The sequence below is a fragment of the Cephus cinctus genome, unplaced genomic scaffold (genome assembly GCF_000341935.2).
Source record: "Cephus cinctus unplaced genomic scaffold, Ccin1 Ccin1_scaffold0566, whole genome shotgun sequence".
Taxonomy (NCBI): Eukaryota; Metazoa; Arthropoda; class Insecta; order Hymenoptera; family Cephidae; genus Cephus; species Cephus cinctus.
Window position 1 is genome coordinate 304,235 of NW_014333218.1, and position 17,888 is coordinate 322,122.

At 41.7% G+C, this 17,888-nt stretch overlaps 5 protein-coding genes and 1 long non-coding RNA gene across 17 annotated transcripts in view; 5 read left to right on the forward strand and 1 right to left on the reverse strand.

The window, feature by feature from the left end:
- The first annotated feature begins 93 nt into the window (after positions 1–93).
- LOC107268602 (putative gustatory receptor 28b) lies at positions 94–2,835 on the forward strand. Of its 2 annotated transcripts, none has more exons than XM_025085881.1 (5): positions 94–1,009; positions 1,087–1,155; positions 1,226–1,315; positions 1,382–1,527; positions 2,708–2,835. In XM_025085881.1, the coding sequence occupies exons 1-4, from the start codon at positions 110–112 to the stop codon at positions 1,466–1,468; spliced, it is 1,146 nt and encodes a 381-aa protein (XP_024941649.1). In that variant the 5' UTR covers positions 94–109; the 3' UTR covers positions 1,469–1,527; positions 2,708–2,835. The 2 variants fall into 2 exon arrangements, with proteins under 2 accessions (XP_024941649.1, XP_015597028.1); XM_015741542.2 differs by lacking the exon at positions 2,708–2,835 and adding an exon at positions 2,012–2,047.
- On the forward strand, positions 1,955–5,944 carry LOC107268600. Its single transcript, XM_025085883.1, has 12 exons — positions 1,955–2,866; positions 2,951–3,110; positions 3,183–3,272; positions 3,349–3,418; positions 3,839–3,955; positions 4,049–4,319; positions 4,390–4,492; positions 4,560–4,735; positions 4,801–4,994; positions 5,057–5,172; positions 5,253–5,726; positions 5,809–5,944. Exons 1-12 carry the CDS (start codon positions 1,977–1,979, stop codon positions 5,875–5,877), a joined length of 2,730 nt encoding a protein of 909 aa, XP_024941651.1. The 5' UTR covers positions 1,955–1,976; the 3' UTR covers positions 5,878–5,944.
- A 305-nt stretch (positions 5,945–6,249) lies between these two features.
- Positions 6,250–8,692, forward strand: LOC112493601 (fukutin-related protein). The gene is made up of 3 exons (XM_015741538.2): positions 6,250–6,922; positions 7,029–7,286; positions 7,365–8,692. The coding sequence occupies exons 1-3, from the start codon at positions 6,455–6,457 to the stop codon at positions 8,133–8,135; spliced, it is 1,497 nt and encodes a 498-aa protein (XP_015597024.1). The 5' UTR covers positions 6,250–6,454; the 3' UTR covers positions 8,136–8,692.
- A 166-nt stretch (positions 8,693–8,858) lies between these two features.
- Positions 8,859–12,181, reverse strand: LOC107268599 (dynein intermediate chain 2, ciliary). Its single transcript, XM_015741536.2, has 13 exons — positions 12,044–12,181; positions 11,836–11,976; positions 11,371–11,770; positions 11,144–11,301; positions 10,968–11,051; positions 10,707–10,899; positions 10,494–10,655; positions 10,268–10,411; positions 10,044–10,150; positions 9,783–9,960; positions 9,487–9,718; positions 9,173–9,406; positions 8,859–9,091 (listed from the first exon to the last, which is right to left on the reverse strand). The coding sequence occupies exons 1-13, from the start codon at positions 12,098–12,100 to the stop codon at positions 8,914–8,916; spliced, it is 2,268 nt and encodes a 755-aa protein (XP_015597022.1). The 5' UTR covers positions 12,101–12,181; the 3' UTR covers positions 8,859–8,913.
- On the forward strand, positions 9,106–12,570 carry LOC107268606. 3 transcript variants are annotated; one of them, XR_003059954.1, is made up of 8 exons: positions 9,106–9,434; positions 9,774–9,966; positions 10,030–10,205; positions 10,264–10,430; positions 10,753–10,847; positions 10,945–11,162; positions 11,329–12,335; positions 12,429–12,570. It is a non-coding gene; the product is annotated as an uncharacterized LOC107268606 (long non-coding RNA). The 3 variants fall into 3 exon arrangements; XR_003059953.1 differs by having other exon boundaries at positions 12,420–12,554; XR_001537881.2 differs by lacking the exon at positions 12,429–12,570 and having other exon boundaries at positions 11,329–12,121; positions 12,180–12,319.
- Positions 12,571–14,537: 1,967 nt separating this feature from the next.
- LOC107268607 (potassium/sodium hyperpolarization-activated cyclic nucleotide-gated channel 3) overlaps positions 14,538–17,888 on the forward strand; it is a 41,675-nt gene continuing 38,324 nt past the window's right edge. For 2 of the 9 annotated variants that reach the window (XM_025085869.1, XM_025085872.1), the window contains exons 1-2: positions 14,563–16,741; positions 16,834–17,883. In XM_025085869.1, the coding sequence (XP_024941637.1) occupies positions 17,615–17,883 (269 nt within the window). In that variant the 5' untranslated portion in view covers positions 14,563–16,741; positions 16,834–17,614. Of the gene's footprint in view, positions 16,742–16,833; positions 17,884–17,888 lie in introns of all 9 variants that reach the window. The other 7 variants (XM_015741554.2, XM_015741555.2, XM_025085875.1 and 4 more) reach the window with 6 other exon arrangements.

Below are 17,888 nucleotides of genomic sequence, written 5' to 3' on the forward strand. Positions count from 1 at the left end.
TGACCGATCGATGCCAATTAATTTCTTGTTGCATTATTCATTGCATTTATCAAAATACGAATCTTCCTGACAGTTCCTCCACTTCTTCAGAGCATTCAACAGCAACAAGATGTCCACCAAAAAGAAATTAAGTGCGCCTGTACTTTATTTTGGACGTATAATTGGACTGATTCCTTTTCGTCTTGGTGAAGATCAAAGTGATCTGCAATTTTCTATTGCTGGTGCCGTTTACGGGACTGTACTAGCCATTGCTTACAGCATTGCCAGCGCGATGGCTTTGCGTTTACTTTTCTTAAATGGTTTTCCCTTGGATACACCTTTACTAGTTATTGCTAGCGGAATGGAAATGGTTTGTATTTATTTCCTGTGCGTCGCCATCTGGCTGACTTTTGCCTACCGTCAAGAACACATCATCAAGATGCTACGAGACTTTTTCAAGATACACGAAATTGTTTGGGAATATTTTGAAATTCCAACTGATTACGAGAGGATCATCTATCAGATAACAGTTCATGCGACTTGGATAAACGTCTTCTTACTTATTTTAAATATTATTGCATATTCTTTCTTCGCCGGCGATCGCACGTATAATGTCGTTATTTGGATCTCATACTGTTTGCCCGGCGTTGTGTATCATAATGTTATTATTTTATTTTTGGTGTCGATGAGTGCAATCAGACGGAAGATCCGTCGTCTAAACGAAAAACTTATCGAACGAGGAAGATCCATTAATTCTTCTACGAGTATCAATGACTTTGCATTCGTTCATGGATTCCTTTGTGATCTTGCCGAATCGGTCAGCCACTTTTTTTCTCATTTTATACTGCAGACAGTCGTACAACACCTGCTACTGCTTCTTACAAGGATTTATGGGATTTGTATACTCCTAAAGAACCAGAAATCTTCAATTAATATACCATTAGCAATGTACGTGAACGTTACTGACGTGATCGTTTGTATTCTTCAGGAATATTTCATTGGCAGTATCGTCGACGGCACCGTGAAGGAGGTATCGCAATTTTGTTCTTACTTCTCCGGAAACTCACATTGTTCGAACATACCCACAGTTCTATTCTTTTCCGTTAGGCGAGGAATACCGGAAATGCTCTTCACGAGATGGCAAATAAGCAACGTCCTCTCAGGCAGAGAACGCAGGTAATATTTTGTCTGTAAAAAATTTTAAAATACGTTTAAAAATCTGGTAAATATTTAAGTATCGATATAGGTGTACGCATTTTCGATTCAATTGTTACGTCGGCGACTCGACTTGTCAGCTTATGGGTTTTTCAAATTTGATCTGAGTTTGGTTTCAAAGGTGAGTCTAACTATTTAGCAGGATTTTGAAAAGAATAGAGAACTGTTTTTCTTTTTGTATATTCAGGTCATCGGTACTGCTACTACCTACATCGTAATTGTGATGCAACTCGAGAACTTTAATCCGAACGTACCGAGTGCACTACCAAATTGAGTTCTACAGATTATTAATTAAACTCAAGCACTTAAGAAGTTCTCTTAATTAGCACCCAGGTAATTAAATATTTTTGCAATGTAACAAATATCGAAAAACTTCAGAGTCTAAATATCATTAAATACAGTGAAAAGAGGATAGCTACACAATATCGTTTTCTCGATTTCAAACTAATAAATCAAACCTTAGCACAATAAATAACTTTACTCAATCCTTATTCTCTTCATAATCATTATGTCACGCGCTCTTTGCTACAGAGCAGTGCCATTTGTACCATAAAAATCAGTAACCAATTCGGGTGATTAACGACGTCCATTAGTACACATCACTGTAGCAAATACAGAAAAGCAAGAATAGATCAAGCCATCATTCCTCGTTCCCCATTCCTATGATTCATGCCAATATCTAAGAAGAAAATTATGTGATCACCAGTGACGTGTACAAGAAAAATCAAGAGTGTCAAACAGAATCAGGACTAATAAAAAGAAGAAATTTCTCTTTACTTGCAATGCATAATAATGAAGAACGTTTGGATTCCATCAGGACTGAAATCACAAAATGTTTCTCCAAGGTGAACGCCATCTCCAGGATCTTTGGCTTGTCAATGGGCCCAATAAATCTTTCATCCAAAAGAACCAACTACTTTTCCTGGACGATCTACGCTCTGCTAAACATCCTGCTGGTAATCGTCTGGAGCTACCTGACCGAATTTGCCTTCCAAGCAGAATCTGAAACCGAACAGAACAACAGTTACAGCCAAACAACAAAAGTCGAAGGAAAAATAAAGCACATGAAACTTATTGGAAGTGGAATAACAATAGTCATCCTAATATTATTGACTCCTTTCACCAGGAAGGACCTGCTGAACTCCTTGGACGAACTTGCACGAATCGACAACAGATTAGAGATGGAATTTAATTTCAAACTGGATTACAAAAAATCGTCCGCACGTTCAATCCATCATCTTCTCACTGTTATGGCTACTTTCTTGGTTCTGTTCATCAAGATACATTTTAGCGCATACTACAATCACATTTATCGTAAAGTTGCGTTGTGGTACTTTCTCACTGTGTACGCGACTTTAACCAAGATTTTAATTGCCCTGCAATTTGTCAACCTTCTATTTAATCTTCGTGATCGGTTCCTAATTCTGAATTCAAGACTCAAGAATATCTTGCCCGAAGTCCAGCAACAAGATTTTGTCAGAAAGTCGTTCCATGAGAATTGCACTATTTACAGAAGGCTTCGCATTGCTGCTGAAATTCATCAGGACCTTACCGAAGCAGCCGGCATTGCTAACAAAACATTTGGAATTCAAATGCTTGTCGATCTTTCTTATACGTTCATGATAATTACGAGTGAGCTTTACGTCGCCATCATGACACTGCGAAACGCTTGGTATGTGACATCATTTTTAAAGGAACAATTTCTTGTTATTCCATTGAATTCTCACGATCTTATTGCTTATTTTTATTGTTGCAGGAACCTTGCTATTGACTACTTAAATTGTAGTATTGTTCATGCTATTCAATGGATCTGCATTGTTGCTGCTTGCAATTCCATCATCCGTCAGATGCGTAAGGTCATCGTCACCGTGCACAAGATCAGCCTGAATTCCATCGACTTCTATAGCCATGCGGTCGTACGTGTTGAGTGATCTAGAAAATCATTGAGAAATCTCAATATAAGGTTTAATGTAAATTGATCATTCTAGGCTCAAGATTTTTTTTATAAGGAACCTCATCAAAAATTTGAATTTACGGCCTACGGCTTTTTCACCATTGACTCGACCATCCTTACTTCGGTAAACCATGATTGTTAATGACTTTCATATAATTGCAATTGGCAATGTTTATTGAATTAATAAAATTTTCTTTCAGGTGGTTGCAAGCGTGACAACGTATCTTGTATTTCTTATTCAATTTGATTCGTTTCCGATTTCCGGTGGGCGTACTTATATTAATGTTACGACTCTAAATAATTAATTATACATTTGTATTTGCTTAAACGCTCTTTTGACGCATGTATTAGTTACATGGGAAAATATTGTTTATTACCTTGTGATCGTATCCCATTGATCTCATGGGAATAGGCATGAACGTCATCGATCAACTTCCAAGATAAACCTTCATAGCTAATGGCTTATGGTTCATTATAGCAATCGATCGTTTACCATTAGAGAAATAGAATAGCAATTCAACCGCCAAGCTTGACGCCATTCGTTTAATTGATTGCGTCGAAGTGTGAAAGTGAAAGGGCGCCTAGAGAAAGTGCGAAGCATCGTTACCTTGGGATCAGATAAATTCACAAGTCATTGCATAGGAAAAGTGAAGCCATTACGAGCTAGTGAAATTTAACAGTAAAATAAAAACCAAATGACATTCATGTCGTTCACAGATCAAAATCGTGATATAAATCAGTCAGAAATTAATTGGTTGAATAAAAAAAATAGTTCTGATAATTTAAATAAAAAAATTCGTATCGATGGTGAGCTGATTAATGGATGTACCATGAATGATGTTTTTTGAGGTTTTTTATGAATTTTTTGTAATTTATACAATTTTAATATTACCTTATCAGTTCAATCGTCGTTCAAGAGGAATAACAGGATCAGTCCGATTGGTAGTGATAAGAGAATGAAAAGTCGAACCTGTGATTTTTATTTTGTCCTGGAAAGGGTTGCTTGGTTTTGGCGTATTGTTGGGTTATTCCCATTGAAAATGGATAATGGTCCATTTCATTCACGAAAGTATATCAGACAATCTCCTATGATTGCTTACAGCATTCTTCTGCTTCTTGTCTTTCTTATATGTTTCTCTCATTGGCTATATAACTGTTTAACGCTCACGAGGTAATTGATATCCTTATAGTTGAACTGTGCTACTTTTTTATATCTTGATGCTGAAACATATTAATTGCAGATCAGACGTGTCGTTGCTGAATGTTACTCTCCACCTTCGATTTGGCTGGACCCTCGTTTGTGTTTTAACGATAATCAGCTCGGTATTATATCATAGTAAAAAAGTAGAGCCGTCTTTTACTCTCGTTGAATTTTCATTGATTAAATCATTTTTAATAAAGATATTTTCAGTTTTTATCAGCAATCGAGCTACTTGCCGCGCAAAGCTATGTTTTGAAAAATTTGGGATGTCACGTAGATCATAAAAAGAATGCGATGTACCTTCAAGCCTTTTTATGGTCAACCATGTTCATTATGATACCAATAACCATCTACAACGTGATAATCGAAGCGGACTTTCTCCAAATGTAATATCAGGAAGTGAGCTCAGTATTTCAAAGAATAATACAAATTTTGATCTTCATATTTTCAGAGTACCTTTTTTATGGCCAATCACGCAGTTTATCGTGATGGCGCATATCATAAGTGTCACCTTATTTATCTGTCTGGTGTCACTCGTAGGCCTACACTTCCGGTCTCTTGCCAATAATTTAGTAACCACCTTTGCAAGGATTCACCATAATTTATGTCTTTCTCGCAGCTTCGTACCGGATATAACAATCATTGGTAATTCATATTATAACGATCAATGATCTCTTCTAATTAATTTGTAATTCCGATTTCTTCAGGAAAGACTCCCGACTCGCAACATGGCGTCACAAAACATCTGATTTCACTTGCTAAAGTACATTCCAATCTCTGCAACGTAGCGAGAAGCATCAATCATATATATGGCTGGAATATAGTACATTCCTTTCGGTTTATATTTCACTATTTTTTAATTCAAACGATAACTCAACTAATTACATCTTTTTACTGCTCCAGGTCATTAATGGTTTGACAACATTTTGGGTACTTACTACCGCCCTCTATTACACATTTGTTGAACTACGCAAGGGTGTAGATCATATGAATTTTAAACAATTGTGTACACATGCACATTGGTTTTTTATCTACCTCATTGGCATCGCTTTAATTGTAACTGCCTGTAATTGGACACGTAATCAGGTTCGATATCCAAAAAAAAATTATCAGCAACTCACATTGTCAACAGTTATTTATACTAAATTGTTTAAGGCAACTTCCGCGGGCAAATTCTTGCATCAAATGGATTTGTCTAACACAGATATTTCATTTTATCAATCGGTACGACGTTCATTACTCAGAATAATAATTTATTTGACAACTAACTTGCTCTCTGTCTTACAGGTGCAGTCCTTCTCTCTTCAGATGCATCATCAAAAAATTGCCTTCTCCGGTGCTGGACTTTTTCCATTAGACTCGAGTCTTCTGCAGTCGGTAATATCTCTGTGCATAGTACAGCTTCTACCGTTCTGTCTGGACCATTAGTTAGCTAGATTTATTTCTTATATTTTTTCAGATAGCAGCCGCTGTTACAACTTATCTGGTTATTCTCATACAGTTTGAATCGTCCGTACGCAAGCCATGATTACCAACGATCGGAAAATCGCAACAAACCCACCCCACGATTAAGGAAGCGTATATAGATCGGAGTCATTAGAATTTCTAATAAATTAATTAATTAAGACGTAAACGATATTTTCCGTGTTATCTGCCCACTTTCTGGTAAGTACGAGAAATGCAAGATATTTTTATTACCTACAAAGTGTCACATAGGGTGGTTATTGTTTGGGTTGGTGGAAAACCATCCTACTGTTGAATGTTGGTAAAGTTACAAACACTATAAAAACTGTACTGTTAATAATCTTTACAAAATAATACTAACAAAAATATTGAGCAAAATGATATAGCCAGTATAGAAAGCGCGTAAGGTCGGCATTAGTTCGAGAGAAGTCGAGACAGATCGCAGCCGTAATAGTTAGGTCGAATCGTCGATTAATTTCGCGTCAAGTGGTGGTTAAAGTGTCCGGAGGAGTGAACCTCTGGATGTGGAGCAAAGGATTTCTTAATTGTTTCCGCTATCCAGGAGTCTCTCTGGGCCGCTTGTAGCACCGTCCAGAGAGTCTAGACAGGGTAGACATGCCGGGTGTGAAAGAAGCGCGATAATGATGCGACTTCGATTCGTAAAGACATTGTTGGTGCTCGCTCTTTTGGGAAACATTATAATCTGGCATAGAATATGGAGGTTATTTGCCGTTCAGCAGAGTCCGCGTACTTCAAACGTCAGTCTCACTACTGTCGAGGCACCTCTAAAATTTCATCGTCGTCTTGCACGAATTGTAACAGTGATAATAAGACAGTTTGAATCCTTTGAAAATGATGTAGCTGCCACTGTTGAATCTATCCTTAATTCCTTTCCCACTATTCCAATTCTCATCGTTTGCGATGAACTACCTTATCCACCATTGGAATTAGATTTTTTAAATAAAAGCATGAAAAATGTCAAGCTCATCAACCTACAACCACAGTTTAATAAGTCGTTCGAAGAACGCAATCCACTGTTTTATGTGCGCACTAAATATGTATTGATTTTGCCTGATGCTACTAGACTCTCTAGTAAACAAGTGATGCAGGTGAGTTAATCGATTAGCTAATGTATGATGATTCAAGTTTTGTTTGATTTATAATTCTTATGTCTCTGCATTACAGAAATAATCATCTTGGTTTCTCTCTTTGCAGGAAGCTATATCTCGTGCAGGAAAGTTTGGTGCTGTGTCTATTCCTGTAGGAAGAGGTCATTTAGATTGCTACAGTGTAGGTCTAAGGGTTAAGCAATGGAGTTTACATTTAAGAACCATCGATGGCGATGAGTGTGATGCTGTAGTTGGTAGGCATGCCACTGTCATCGAAGCAAAAACTTTGAGAAAGCTATCGGATCCATTTTTACAACCCTTCACAGATGCTCTTTACATTCAGACATCTGCTTTAAGAACCAAGGTATGACTTGTTCAAGATCTTTACAATTTTCCTTGTACATTGTTGATATAGATTTTCAAATGATACAATCTTCTTCAGATACACATAACAAGAGAGCATCGATTGAATGAAGGGAAGCCACTGTTCCGCAGTCATCAAGCTCAATGGAAGGTGGTCCAGCTCCGTCAAAAACGTGAACGAGCAATGTTTGAGAAGCTTGGTATAAAAAAGGTGACTCGTGCCTCAGGATCTGTCGAGTGGTATGGTTGCTCAAGAGATACCACTCGTTGCTTCGGATCAGTTGTCAACGGCATCCCCTCATACCTCTATCAAAATAGATACACACCACCCTGCTGTCTTGCCGGTTTACGCAAAGTTGCGCACCACGTTTTCAATAGACTGGAAGAAGCTGGCGTTAGGTTTTGGTTAGAAGGTGGTTCCCTGTTAGGAGCCATGAGGAACTCGGACATCCTCCCATGGAGTCACGAGATTGACGTAGGAGTAAATCGTGATGATATTACCAGATCCCCCTGGCTTGCCAAAGCCAGAAGCAAACCGGTCGTCGACAGTCAGGGCTTCGTCTGGGAAAAAGCAACCGAGGGAGAGTTCTTCAAAGTCCAATATTCAAAAACCAACCGACTCCACGTGAACGTCTTGCCGTTTTATTCAAAAAATGGTACCATGACTCGAGACGCATGGTTTTTGAAAAATCGTGACTTTCCTGAACAATTCCTACACCCGATGTCCAGCATCGAATTTGCCGGCAGGCATGTGCCAAGTCCAAATAATATACGTGATTTCCTTGAGATTAAGTATTTTCGGGGTGTCATAGAAAACCCAGAAATACCCGTTAAAATATCTACTGATTAAGATCATGGATATTCCTTATCCCCTACGTTATTCCTTTTTCTTACTTATGTCATTACTTCTCGTTTTATGCATTCCATCTTGAGGAAGGGGATTAACGGACAGTGCCAAAATTAGATGAGTATTATATACCTTATCAGTATTATAGAATATTGGGCTTCCGTATTCATCTTGTATTTTTTTATTCTTTTACTCCTGTTACTTCGAAAAAGTATTTTATTATCAGTAGGAGTGTAGTCAATTATTTGAATGTATAACTTCCATCATGGCCCAACACTATATAGAAGTTACTTTAAGCGCGAGAGCAGAAATACAACCTTTAGATCATCATTAATATACTCAACTGTTAATCTAGATGTTAGAAATGAAAAACTATTAGTATCAAGGTCGTCAGATTGTAACACGGCCTAGGAATAATTAACTGTGCTATTAAATATAAATTGTGTCACAATCTACCTTGAGGCGGCCCGTGTGTTATGATAAAATATATTGTATATGTCTGTTAATATAAATGATCTGACAAATAGTATCTCTTTCTGACTGCTAAATTTCATTCTAAATGACTTACAATTATTTTATATTTATTAGCCTGACATTTATAAAGGAAACGAACGCGTCATACGTTCGTACTAATTTGTCAAAGGATTATTATTATGCCTAGAGTTAGTATGGTTGGACCGTGTGTCTGTATCTGTCTGAGTATTAGGGATAATTTATATTGCATAATTTCGAATACGTATGGTATATTTGTGATGTTAGAAATTAAAAACAAAATTGTTACTCAATGCGTAACAGCAACATCTTTGGGAGGTGTTAAGACAGGTGGCTCTCGAACAAAGCTCAAAAGTCTCTCAAGCTTCAGGCTTTCCAATTCTGCCTGCGAAAGATGAAGCTGCTTCTTCGTGGGCTTCACTCTTACTCTAAGATTTGGCGAAAGCTTCAAAGTATTCACCACACCCCTGTACAAAGAACTCAATGATAAATCTCAAAACTGAAAGTGAAAACTAAAAAGAATAGTACTTAAGAAATTGTATACTAACTTATCATCACCAACAACGAGGAAAGGCAAAACTTGATTAAAGGCCAATCGGGTCAGTTTGCTCCTCTTCTTGCTAACAATTGCTTGACTGCAAATTGGTCGATACTTGTTGACATTGAGGTCAAAAACTGTGACCTTACCATCATTAGAGACACAAGCTAAAACCGTGGAACTGTAAGGCGCCCATTGAACATCACCAATTGGAACACCCAAGTCGAACATGAAGAGTGGTTCCCTGTTTCAATTGTTCAGAATTGCAGTTGGTAAATATGAAAATTATTCTAGAAGAAGAGTTAGTATGGGAGGGATACTTGCAGCCTGTCATCTTCCCAAATTTTGATCCTCCAGTCTCCTGAGCAACTGGCGAATATGCTTGAGTTATATTTATTGAAGACAATCCGATAAACTGGCATGTTATGAGCTTCTTTATAAGTTTTCATATAAACGCTACTGTAAGCCGTGTTACATTTGTAAATTGTACCCTCTTCGGTGCCAACCAGAAATATATTCTTGTCGGTAGGATGAAAGGCAATGCATGTACCACATCCTAAGTATGAAATTTCAATGTTATCCAAATTTGTATGGATTAATGTATTATTTAGCATTGTCACCTTTAAGAGTGATCATTGTTCCATCAGGACCAGGAATAGGATCACGGTCAAGATACAAAGTCATCACTGTCGTCACTCCAAGATCATTTTGATTAAGCACCCAATGATTGATCTTCCCATCGATGCTGACACTGTAAAAAGCAAGGTTGCCCTCTTCGGTGTCTGGTGCCCAGCGTACCTGAAGGTATTCATGGTATCAAAATTCCTAATGGTAGATAATTCTGAAGTAATTTGTTTTACGTTATAGGTACAACTACTCACCTCCCAGACTATACCACCATGTTTTTGAACAACGTCGTTGCTCTTGTATTGTGGAGCAGTTGGAGGCAGCATTACATTGTACACTGCAACCGTACCATCCATTGTGCCTGGATAGGATGAAACAGATGGATGGATAGACTGACAATCATTGATACTAAGACAGTGAGTAAGATCTGATTACATTAAGTAATGAAGTGGAGCTAGCACTATCCATGTTTAGTTACCAATCACTAGGAGATGAGGATGCTGCATACTAAAATCCAGACACATCACTGGTGACTCAATTGGGCATATCCACTCTGGATAAGATGGATTCTTCAAACTGAAGAGGCAGACTGTACCACTGGCCACAGTACTCTCGAAGGACACTGAGAACATGTTTATCCAGTACGTAGGATTGATTCTGAAAGATTGTGTTTGCTCGATAGACTTGTAAAAGGCGTTACCAACTTGATCCAAACGAAACTGCAAAGAAGTCATAATATCTGCTGTTGAAGCACATATCTGTGACGTCATGCTTCTTTGTTTTTTCATAACTAAACCTCCAGAGTGGTAGTAGAGAACCTTCGCCATCTTTGAACTCATCACTTGGGTCGTTCCAGTATCTGTAATCTGCTTGAAAAATTAGTGTTATGATGAATTTAGAGATGATTTGTGTCCTACCTTGCGATATGTCATCAAATATATTCTGATTGACCATTCTTTCCAGGGTTTTGGCTGCCTGAAGCATTCTAAATGTTCCAGCCATTGCTTCCGATTGGACCTTCCTCTTAGCGTCTTCCTTTTTAGGCTGTGTCGTCATAGGTGCTACCTTTCTTTCTTTTTCTTTTTCCTTTTGTTGCTGCAGAAAGTCTTCCTACAATAGAAATGAATGTTCTAATAATTTGTTGATGTTATAAAGGAAACGAAAGAGGCGTCCCGTACCTGGTACTCATCGAATATGATCCATTGGAAGACATGTCCATTGAAGCTCGCAGTTGGTGGAGGAACGGTTTGTGTAGTGACATCCTAAGAAGAAAGACAATCATGGGTACAGAATCAATTGAAGAAAGTCAAGCAGCCAATTGTGAAATATTAAAAATCTTGAAATAATTACTTACTCTCATGGGATTGTCATAGGTAAGTGCTGCCCTTTCACAAAAGTTGAATTGATTCGGTACTTTTTTTGGTCTTGCCACCTCCGCCTCATCTTCATCAAGTTCTCCCTCAGCTTCCGTAGGTCCATCAGTTTTCTTCTTGTCAGCACTCACATCCGCCTCTGCATAAACTTTTAATTTTATTCCAGGCTCTACGTCACTTGGTATCTTAGGTTTTGTTTTTCACCTACCCCTGGCGTCGTCATCATCTTCATCACCTATTAAAGTGTCATCGTCTTCATCTTCCTGTTCATCCAACTCATCCGTGAGACCATCTCCCTTCTCCTTGTCAGCATGGGGATCGTCATCCGCTTCAGCTACGATATGTAAAGTATAAATCGAATTTGGTGCTTTCATTTCTGCAAAAAAAAAACAGATAGGAAACTCACTAATAACTCCACCCGCCATTTGTACTCTGGCTTCTTCGGATTCCTTGAGTAACATAGTCCCAGATATATTAAGTAAAGTAACCAGATGAGGAGGATCAGGAAGCCTGACGAATTCCCGCCACTTCCAGGACCACTCGACAAGAGAGTCAGGAATTCTTGTGTTGTGCACCATGAGGACCCTGGCGATTTCCTCTTGCAAATCCTATTTAAACGATACAAATAACTAATACGTTTTGTATCGACTTTAATTAGCTATTTTTATTTTACCGCTTCAGACAGCTGCAGCTGATCTTCTGGTTTGAGGAATGTTTTAGGCCGGTACCAATCCGTATCACCAGCAGCTCCTGCCGGCCCAAGATTACCGACCATCAGGTCTTGCCGTGATGTTTTAGTCTTTGTTAAGCTTATCTGATACAATTAAACATTACTTTAATCGATTCAAACCACATGGAACATGATAGTTTTCTCTACATACGTCTTTACTGTTGTCTGACAATTTTGAAGATTGTTTTTTTGGCGCCGATGGAGGCATCTTTATTCGCCGAGTCACAAGGTACTTTTTTAACTTCAAATATTCCTTACTTATGTCCCTCTATCACTTTCACTTTTAGGCTTATCGTAATCAGCGTTATGACAGCTCAAAACTCCAGATAGGAATCTCCAGGAAGACCTCGACGAGAACAGTGTGTTTCGTTGCCCGGACAACGCAGTAAAACTTGAAAGGCAGAAGGGAGCATCCATCCTAGTCGATCGTCTTATGTCAAGAGGTAGAGTGTGATTTAGATTAATCTAGAATGCCGTATCGTCACGCGACAGACGTTGCAGTAGTCGTGTGTCGTTCAATAAACAAGGATCAGCAGATTCAGATAAACTCGACGGAGTCGCAATGTTGACAACCGAGTGTGAACTACCCAGCCAGGCGGCTCTGCTAGGCATTTACGTTCTGCCAGAAAAATCAATATCACGATGCCACGTTACATCCTGACTGCTGCTTGGTGCGTTCATCCTCCTACACGACGTCGCGCAAGCCTTGGATGCTCCGGGGGACAAATTCTTGTTGCGATGAAAGCTGCTACAATCCTGTACCCTTGTTCCGTCATCATCAATCCTGCCACTCAGCTCTGAACTAGGTGGAAGGGTGCCCGAGACGTGAAGGATCAAGATCAGTTCAAGAGCTCCAAGAAGAATTTCTTCCCTCCAGAAGAAGAGGAGGAACAAGAAGTGTTTCTACGTCATCAAAGACTTTACAGACAGTGTCATCTGTCGCGAGGTCATTGCCATGGAGGACAGTGGATTTGACAGCGACCCCAAGGGTGTCGATCGGATGGAAGACGAGAGGCTCTTTCCGGTAAAGGCGAATGATGATCGTGAGGATGGAAGTGGACTTCCGGCGGACGAAGGCTTCTTCAGGAGGAAGTCCTGACCTCCTTGTGTCTTCCTCAGGGTAGTGACAGCAGTAGCAGTAGTAACAGCATATCCAACCTCACAACTGGGAATACTAATCACCACGGCAATCCCGGTATTGGACTTGGAATTGTTCCTGATACTATCTGTGATACTGCCACTGTCAACTTCGTTCACGCCAATGACAATGACAACGACAACAAAGGTACCAACAATGATACAAGGCGTAACTGCCAGCGGAACGTCACCAGGCAACTACAGAAGAAACTTGGCAAGTACCACTTCATCGTGCGATAAGAATCTATAATTGTTTTAAGCGACTGTTAGTATTGCGTAGTATCATTCAGTAAGAACACGCAATTCCTGTTTCAGCAGAGGCTCGAATCGAGCAGGCTAAACGCATCCGACGCAATTCCGAATACATGAAGTTATCTAGTCATGCAAATGATAATGTGAACTGTAGTGGAAGTGGAAGCGGAAGTGCAGGCATCATATCTATACAAAGGTTGTCAATTCCACGTAAAACGAAAGAGCATCGCCCTCTTGTTGAGTATTGGCAAAGCGACGACGTCGAGAGGTAAGTGCATTGCACTTTGCAAAAGTCATTATGCAGGATGTTATTATAAAAAATACACAAATTATTTTTATACGCTTTAATCGGTAAACTTTTTGGCTGAACATTCAGAATTGCAAGATACAAAATATCATTAAATAATTTCAACAAATAATTTCACTTAATTCTTTTTCTTTTAGCGAAGACGAAACGACCCTGTTTCCACTGTCCAGAAACAATGACGCCGAGAGTTCAAGAAAGCAGGAGCTCACGGATACATTCAGTGTCGAAGAGTTGAGCGAAGGTAGTGAAGATTCCCTGAACCTGGGTCCAGCAAGATCTTCACAGGGTCCAACGAGAATCTACAATCCTGTCTGCTGTCTATTCCGCTGCTTTGACTCCCTTGACTGCTTCGAGTGCCCCGATGCCTGCGATTGCTTAGACTGCTTCGATTGCTTTGAGTGCTTTGATCGTTGCCCAGGCTATCGGTGTCGCATACTTTAATTATTACATAAGCCTGTTCAATTCCAAGAAGAAGACCAACCAAGAAGAAACAAGGAAGCATCAGGCACCCTACTAGCCAATAACATTGTCAGGTTACTGAAACATGTATCTCAGATTCGGCGTCCCGACGCACCCACGGGACGCACTGAGACCTTAGAGCGAAACCATACGAAGACAAATGAGATCTCACGAAACGAGTCACTGTACAATAAAGGGAGCACTTCAAGTGCACGTTATAAAAAAGCTATGATAAAAAAGAAAACTAGGATCAAACAACACGTATCTCCTTCAGTCCTAAATATTCCACTGTTACCATATCAATAATTATAACTATAAAAAAAAAGGGATGGATCCAGCATCAAGATTGGGAGTCCCTTCGAACCAGGAACATGTGATCATATGACTCGATCACGCATGGCTACCAGCCAGCCAAGAGGTTCTTGTCCAGAGCAAGGGGTGTCGAGAGGAGGGTGGGCGAAGGGGGAGTTAAAGCCGTCGAAGAGGGGTAGAGGGATTCAAGCGCAGAGAAGTGTCAGGCGCCGAAGCCTCGAGTCGGTCAGCGGATCGAGTCCTCGCGCGATCCTCGTTCGGCCTCGGCGGGATTCATTAGTATGAGGTTGACTGGAAACCCTGGAACATCGGGGTTGCTGCCTTGATTATTTATTTAATTAGTGCCTAGATTCTCTGATATCTCATCCAATATACAATTTATAATTCGCTGTCGCCTTGCGCCTGGTTGCCGATATCCACCGAATTAGAACCTTGTATATACGTATACCAGGGATAGGTTTAATGTCCCTGATCCCCCTCCGAGACGGCTACCTGGCCCATCCTTCTTCGACGCATACGCGCACAAGGCTCACCGGCCCTCGCCTGCGCGCGCTTGTGTTCCAGTGAGGGCGCGCGCGCCATACCATCCCAACACCCTCCCATCCTCACCGACTCACGCACATCCTGACTATATATCATCATCGGCGACTCCCGAAAACTCGAACATGGGAAATTCCTTTGGCGAGGGTGGCAGTCTTCCCGTCTACGCCATGCGCCGCAATCGATAAGGGACAGCAGCGGTTGCAGCCGGATCGAGTGGTGCTGCTTCTTAGTGGAATCTGGTCTTGCTCGAGTGAGCCCTCGGAAAGGAACGAAGAGGAGGTACCGGGAGAAGAGACTGAAGAGAGATCATAAAGTGAGGAAACTGGATAACAAGAATATATAAGGCGTCCTTCTATCGAGTCAATTATTGAGATCCTGAGGAAGTCCGATCTCGATGACAATTTGGTGCTTCAGGGCCGGCCGGAAGGAACGGCCACGAGGAAGAGGACGACCCGAAGAGATAGACCGAGCGTAATTATAAGGAACGAAGGAAGGTGGAGAGCAGGTAGAAAATAATAAAGCTAGCATTTAAAAGCAGTGTTATAACCTTTAGTGGTAGTTTTGGTGCTGGTGGTGGTGTTCGTGGTGGTGCTCTAGTGGAGGTGGTTGGTAGTGACAGTGAGAAAGAAAGGTAAAGAGGGAGAGAGAGGAATTTCGATGATTCGTATGGGTCTAGTAGGGCCGCTCGGAGCAAGCGGAAGTCACGCTCATGGAACTGACAGGAAGCTCACTACCAATCGGCAAACTTCGACGACTCTCGACTGACAAACCGAGAACCTCGTCTAGGAAGATTCGAGATTGCGGTGGCAGTGCTGCTGCTGCTGCTGGAGGAGGCGTCGGGGGCCGCCGATTCTTCGTTGTCTCACGAGCTATTAATCAAATGAATACGGACATTGCGAAAATGTCAAACCACGTGTCTGTCCGCCATTGACAGTCACGCATCCCGATACCTGGATTCATTAAGGGCAATCCCAATAAAATCCTCCGCACGAACGATCGCAGCGCCATCATGGCAGCGGATCCGATCTCGACAACCTCATCAGCGCTCGCAGTCCCTTTGAACTATTGAGAAATCGACCTGACCATGAGAGCTGTACCGACCTGAATGGACCTCGTGACAGTGAGCTATACTAAATTTCGAATAACTCGAGCGAGCTTGTGTCTCGTCACGCTTCATTTATTTGTCGCGTCGACTCGAGTGAACTCGGCTGAATTGGAGCGAAGGTTCACGCATCGCGGGGCATTGCGACGCACGGCATCGTAATTGAAATTTCGCGACTGGCGATCTGAGAGGGAGCAGTGGTCGGATGAAAGATCACAAAGGGGTTCATTGATGCTGGACTGACTGTCGTTTTTTTGAAATTAAAAAAGAAATATATATATATATACAGCAGCTGCCAGATTGTCGGGACGATCGATACGCCTAAAGAAAGCAGTGGTTGATATCGTCATAAGTTTTTACGTTATATTAATACGGTCGAGCCTTAAGGAAATGCGGATCTCGCATCCGGGGGAAAGAGTGAGAGGTGCTAGAGGTGAGACTGAGAATCGGGAACGTCTTCCTCTTAACGGTCCTCAGATTCGATATGAGGACTCGGCGGTGGCAGCATCCGAAACGCGGCACTCCTTGTCTTCCCAGTGAATCTGCAAGGATATTCAGAGTTCACTTACCTGTGTCGTCATCGTTATTGACATCGTCATTGTCATCGCCATTGTCAACAAGAATCCCATCGGTAGTCTCATTCGCTCGTGGACAAGATAAAGAAAAGGATCTCTCGTCCGACAGACTTGATCTTGACCCTCGCCTTCACATGACCGGCTCGTCGTTAAATAACACAGGTAAATTTTTTGTTTATACCTTATAATAATTTTGGCTCGATAGTCAGTTTGTTATTCCTATGTATTATCTTTAATTTTTTTTCGGTTTTCAGTCTGGGTAAAAATACGCCGTCCGTCCATCTGTCAGTCAGTCCGTCCGGAAGTCAGTCTGTGTACAGAATCGATAACGATACAGCAAGAGGAGGAGGATCTCCTTCAGGACGAAGAGAAGTTATAGAGAGTGAAAGAGTGAAAAAAAAAGTGAGAAGTGATATCGAGAAGATAAGGTGGAAGCGTGACGACGAGGACGACGCCGACGACGACGACGCCATCGAGAAGAAAGAGGAAGCCGCCCCCGCCGCCGCCGACCCCCCCGCTGGTCGGCGAGGAGACGGTGGGAAGACGGATAGCACGTGGCGAGTGTCGCGAACGAGAGAGACGGCTAAGGAGAGCAGTAGAAGAGGAGGACGAGGAAGCGGAAGAGGAGGAGGCGAGGACGGTGAAGAAGAGGAAGAGGAAGAGGACGAAGAGGGAGGATCGCAAGGTGGCAATAAGGTTGGAAGAAAGTGAATGTGAATTTTGTGAAATTGAAGTGACGCCCAAGAAACCGGAAACGACAGTCTTCGTAGAGTCAGCAAGATCGATCATCAACAAAGACAGTACTGACATCCGGGCAAATACTAGGTGTAAGAGGAGCGGCCGTTCTATAAAATATCGTGTACCATCCCCTTGTAAGAGGGGGTGGACGCCGTCAGCGCCGTCAGCGTGGGTGTCGGCGGAAGTGCCGGGGCTCGATTGGCCCGCCGGCTCGCCCGCAGACTAGCACGCCGCTTCGCGAGCTCTTCGGGCCTTACGGGCCCCAGGCGTCGATCGCGTCGATCGCGTCGATCCAGCATGGCCACAACAATAACACCATCGGCGCTGCCAGCGACCCCCGATACGGACGCGCCACCCGTTACGGCCCTCGTGGCCGAATCCATCCCAGCTGCGGCCGCGTCGATGCTACCAGGAGAACAGTTCGGCTCTGGCAACAACTCAAGCCCCTCGACCCGTCCTCATCGTACGACCTCAAGTTCCAGCGCCCACTCCAATTCCAGCTACCCAAATCGGTCGCGAGGACGAGCCATGTCCACCAGGAGTCTTCATCGACGGGTTTCCCATCCGTGAG